The 4560-nt window shown below is 35.4% G+C and overlaps 1 protein-coding gene across 1 annotated transcript; it reads left to right on the forward strand.

Moving 5' to 3' along the window:
- The first annotated feature begins 742 nt into the window (after positions 1–742).
- Positions 743–2087, forward strand: LOC143595897 (uncharacterized). Its single transcript, XM_077074804.1, has 3 exons — positions 743–829; positions 943–1009; positions 1117–2087. The coding sequence occupies exons 1-3, from the start codon at positions 755–757 to the stop codon at positions 1947–1949; spliced, it is 975 nt and encodes a 324-aa protein (XP_076930919.1). The 5' UTR covers positions 743–754; the 3' UTR covers positions 1950–2087.
- Positions 2088–4560: the final 2473 nt, after the last annotated feature.

The raw sequence follows: 4560 nt of genomic DNA on the forward strand, positions 1-4560 counted from the left end.
ATCAAAATTTGTAAAATAAAAAATAAAAAATAATTAAAATAAAAAGGTAAAATAAAAAAAATAAAAAAATCAAAGAAGCCCGGCTCGACGAGCTCGGCTTTTCAGGTCGATAAAGAAAACGAGCAGAGCTCGAGTCAGCTTGATTAAGTTCGAGCTCGAGCACACCCTTTCTCGGCTAAACTCGGCTCGATTACAGCCTTAGTTCGCATGTTATGGAAAGTAATATGTTACAATAACTTAAGCATGTCAAACTTGGCCGGCTATGTTACAATACTTTTGTTTTTTGACGTGTATGTTTATTAGTTATTACAAAAAAAAATCTAAAAATTTATGTGGAAAAGAAATTCGAAGAATAGACACAATTGCCCCCTCTAACCTATGTAGTTATTACTTTCAAGTTAAATACGCAATTAAGCATTTATGTATGTGACATAATTTCCACCTATAAGCTATCTAGTCTAGTCTAGTATAATTTTCAACTTATATACATGCGCATTTACCTTATCTTGACACCTAGCTTACAACTGTTACTTTGTCAGCAATCTACAGCAGTGGCAACACCCGAAATTAAACCCAGTAACGAAGGGCAAATCAGTCATTCCACATTCTTCTAAACTAGGAGTATTGAGTTTGGTGGTAGATAGAGAGACTGCGTGGTGTTACCAAAAAGAGGGGTGAAACAAAGAAGCCTGAGCCGTTATCTATCTATTCACCAAACCATTCTTTCAATCCAATTAGGGTTTTGTTAGCAACCATGGTTTACGATTCAGTTAACGCTTCCATCTCCACCGCTGCATCCAACACCAAAGACTTTGGAAAGAAGAAGAGGGTATCTGTCAATCAATTTCTTATCTTTTTTTTTTTTTTTTTTTTTAATATTGATTGTTTGATTAAACTTTTATTGGTATTGAATTTGTGGGTTTTGTTTGGTTTGGTGTGAAGGTGAACAGAACTGCTAAATTGAAGCAGAGCAAGCTTGATGTTCGGAGAGAACAGTGGCTGTCTCAAGGTAATTATAACATTATTATTATTATTATTATTATTATTATTTGCCTGCATGTTTTTATTTTTAATTTTGGATTGTTAATTAGTGTATAATAATTGATTGGTTTACAGTGAAGAACAGGGGATTAGGGTTTAAGGAAGAACCAAAAGTGCAATTGGGTGCTGTGGATACACATGCAGTGGATGAGAAGGATCTTTCTATGGTGAAATTGGAAGTTAGTGTGGGTGGTGAAGAGAATCATTACAGTGATTCGGAATCGCCTTCCAACAGTCCGACGAATTTCACGGGTAGTGGTGGTAGCAGCAGTAGCAGAAGCAGCACTAGCAGCGGTGGCGGGTGTTTCTCAAGAAGCGTGACGGATGAAGATGATGGTGATCATGATGATAATGATGGTAATGGTAATGGTAATGGTAATGATGATGATGATGATGATGATTGTTTGGATGATTGGGAAACGATGGCCGATGCGTTAGCAGCCGATGACATTTTAAAGAATGATAATAATAACGAACCTAACGTGGAGTCCCCGGTGGATGAACCTGCACCGAAGATGGATTCGGTTCTAACTAAGAGGACGGGTCAAGAGGCTCATCGGGCGTGGAGGCCCGATGACGCTTCTCGTCCTCAAAGTCTACCGAATTTGCTAAAACAGAACAGCTTCCCAATGCAGTCAGGGTTGCACCATGGTGTCAGATTCGCTAATTTGACCCCTTCGTCTTGTCCTATATGTTGTGAGGATTTGGACATGACGGATTCAAGTTTTCTTCCGTGCCCGTGTGGTTATCGACTCTGTCTGTTTTGCCACAAGAGAATTCTTGAAGAGAATGGTAAGTGCCCCGGTTGCAGGAAGCAGTATGACCAGGTGGACAAGGTTGACCAGATGGAACACAAAGCAACACCTTTCAAGCTGGCTCGTTGTTACAGTGCGAACCCAAGGCATTAGAAAGTAGTCAAGGGTTTGTTGATGGTATGGTTCATGGTGTGTCTTCTTTTTCTTTCACTGTGTTTCTTGTTTTGGTGGTTAGTCTTAGACACCGGCACTAGTGCTAGGTTTGTCAATATAGACGGTATTACTGCTTTAGTGTTTGGGAATTATGATGGTTCTCTTATGAGCTTAATATATAGAAATATGCTTTTGTAGAGGACTAGTTGTTATGTTAATACATAAGGTGGTGGTATAGAAATTCAATACATCCTTTTCGAATCGAATGCAAGTTATGTCTTTTTTGTTTATTTGTCATTAGGAATGAGCACATTTACTTCTATAATAATAGTAATAACACCAATTTTGTTACTTTAAGAGTTTAAGGCCATATTTGATTTAAATATTAATTTTGATCTGTCATATATAGTTTTATGTTGTGTTATCCCTTATTTTGCTAGAAGATATACTTACCAAGCACATGCCTCTGGAATCAATTAGATATAACTTCTAAGGCGTGTTGTCATATGCATGTATCAGCTATTGTTAGTGTCGGGATTTGGTGTTAACATGTTAGTAACTTAATATTCTATGTTGCATGTTATTACCAGTCATATCTGTTGCATTGGGCTCTAACTGCATAAGTTTGCAGTTTAACAGAACATAATGAATTTTGAAGTATGCAGCATAGAACTTGGTTTGTAGTTTGTACACTTTTCAAAGTGTTATATGCTTACTTTTTCTTGATTTTGTCGTTGAATGTTCGTATTTAGTTTACCCGTCAAGAAAAAGCATTTAGATCAGCTAGAACTCGTATTGTCTTGCAAATAGAATATTGGGCATTGGGCGGTTGCACAGCTAATCAACTGCCATGCTTGGTTAAAGGAACGAATGGTGAATAACATTCATGTGTAGAAAGCTGACTGAACTGCAGTTTTGATATATGTTAAGACAATAGATGGTTTTGGTCCGGTCAGTTCGGTTGGTCTTGTTTTGATGGTTTTTCCTATCTGGATTGAAAGTTACTCCAAAAACTTTTATGACTTGTACTGTGGGTTTTCATATTATGTACCCCCCATGCTTTCATTTTCATATTTTTTACGTTTTGAACTAGTATTGTATATATTGGAGTGATGGGATGTTGACGATGCTACCAATTTTGGTGTAGTGTGAAAAATGAAAACCTTGAAAAACAATACGTATCAGTGATACATAAGACGTAATCCGATTTTCTCATTCTCTCTCTCTCTTCTACTTTTATCCGAAAAGGAAATGTTTATGATATTACCACAGTCCACGTCAAAAACATGTCACGTATTAGATAAGTGTACATGGGTGTTATCTTCATATATTGTTTTGTTCATGTTATTTCAAATAGTTGCCTTTACGTTTTGAGTTTAGCAATATATTTACATGATACAAAAGATGGTTATGTAATCATATAGCCATTCAACTATCCTATCCGTCTCACACTTTATCTAGCAAGTACTAGGGTTTTTGGCACGGTTCATTGCATAACTTCGGTATTGTGTTGAACACCCTCTTGTATGGGTTTTTGTCACCTCTGTGGAAGGGTGTCAGCCTATATGTTTTTGAATTTTACTGTATTGATCGTTTTTATCAAACAAAGATTTTCATTTTAGTTTGTATGTGTAACTGATAATAAATTTCGAATTTCATGTGTCTGTGCTAGAAAGTAGAAACTGAAGTGGTTACACCTTAAAAGTCATTGTATCTTCTTTTTCCTATGAAAACATTATAATTTCCAAATTTTATTTAAGAGATACAAAAGGGTTGGTTTGATCATATTATGTGTCTGCATTATGATTATGACAATAAGATAACGATTCTTGGACGCACTTCAAAAGAAATAATTATTCAATTACGTAACGATTCTCAAGTGCACTAGCTTATGTGATTCTATGTACTTAACTAGTAATTATAAACACGTGTTCTCGAATGTGAACTTATCTCCATCTCTATCAGCGGGGAATAAAAAACATGTGTTCTCGAATGGGAACTTGTCTCCATCTCTACCAGCGAGGAATTTCCTAAACTTTTCAAAAATGTTTAGAACAAAAAAAAGATTAAAATTAAAAGCACCCGAAGTATGTAACTATAAATCGTTTTCGTCATGGTTAACTAAATCGTTGTTTAGCTTGATTTCTTCTTGCAACTTTCGGATCCAATTCCGTATGCAATTTGCTTCAATGATGATGATTGATGGGTGACTAATAAGTTCTATTCGAGCCCAATACTCTTTAACATGTACTAAAAATGGAGACCAAATTATCTTAAATAAAATATGATTACAAGTAAAAATCTTATTAATCATGTTTAGAGTGTTGAAAATAAATAAAAGTACAAGTGGTAACTTCAAATCAAATTATGTTTCCACTATTGTTGTATAATTCAAACCGTTTTTTTTTTTGGGTTTTCGTAATTCTATCATCTTCTCACACGTGTGTAATTCTTATTCCATCACGTGGTTAAGAAAATCATCTCACTTAAGAAATAGTTACCATCACTTCAAGAAAACCCATTTGAACTTGTAGTTTGGTACATAAATGAATGAATATGTTGCCTCTTTGACCATGTCTAGAAATATTTATCAACTGTCTATATGTATTAT

The sequence above is a fragment of the Bidens hawaiensis genome, unplaced genomic scaffold (assembly GCF_021521415.1).
Source record: "Bidens hawaiensis isolate Kalapana, Puna unplaced genomic scaffold, B.hawaiensis_p1.1 tig00045644_1, whole genome shotgun sequence".
In the NCBI taxonomy this organism is placed as follows: Eukaryota; Viridiplantae; Streptophyta; class Magnoliopsida; order Asterales; family Asteraceae; genus Bidens; species Bidens hawaiensis.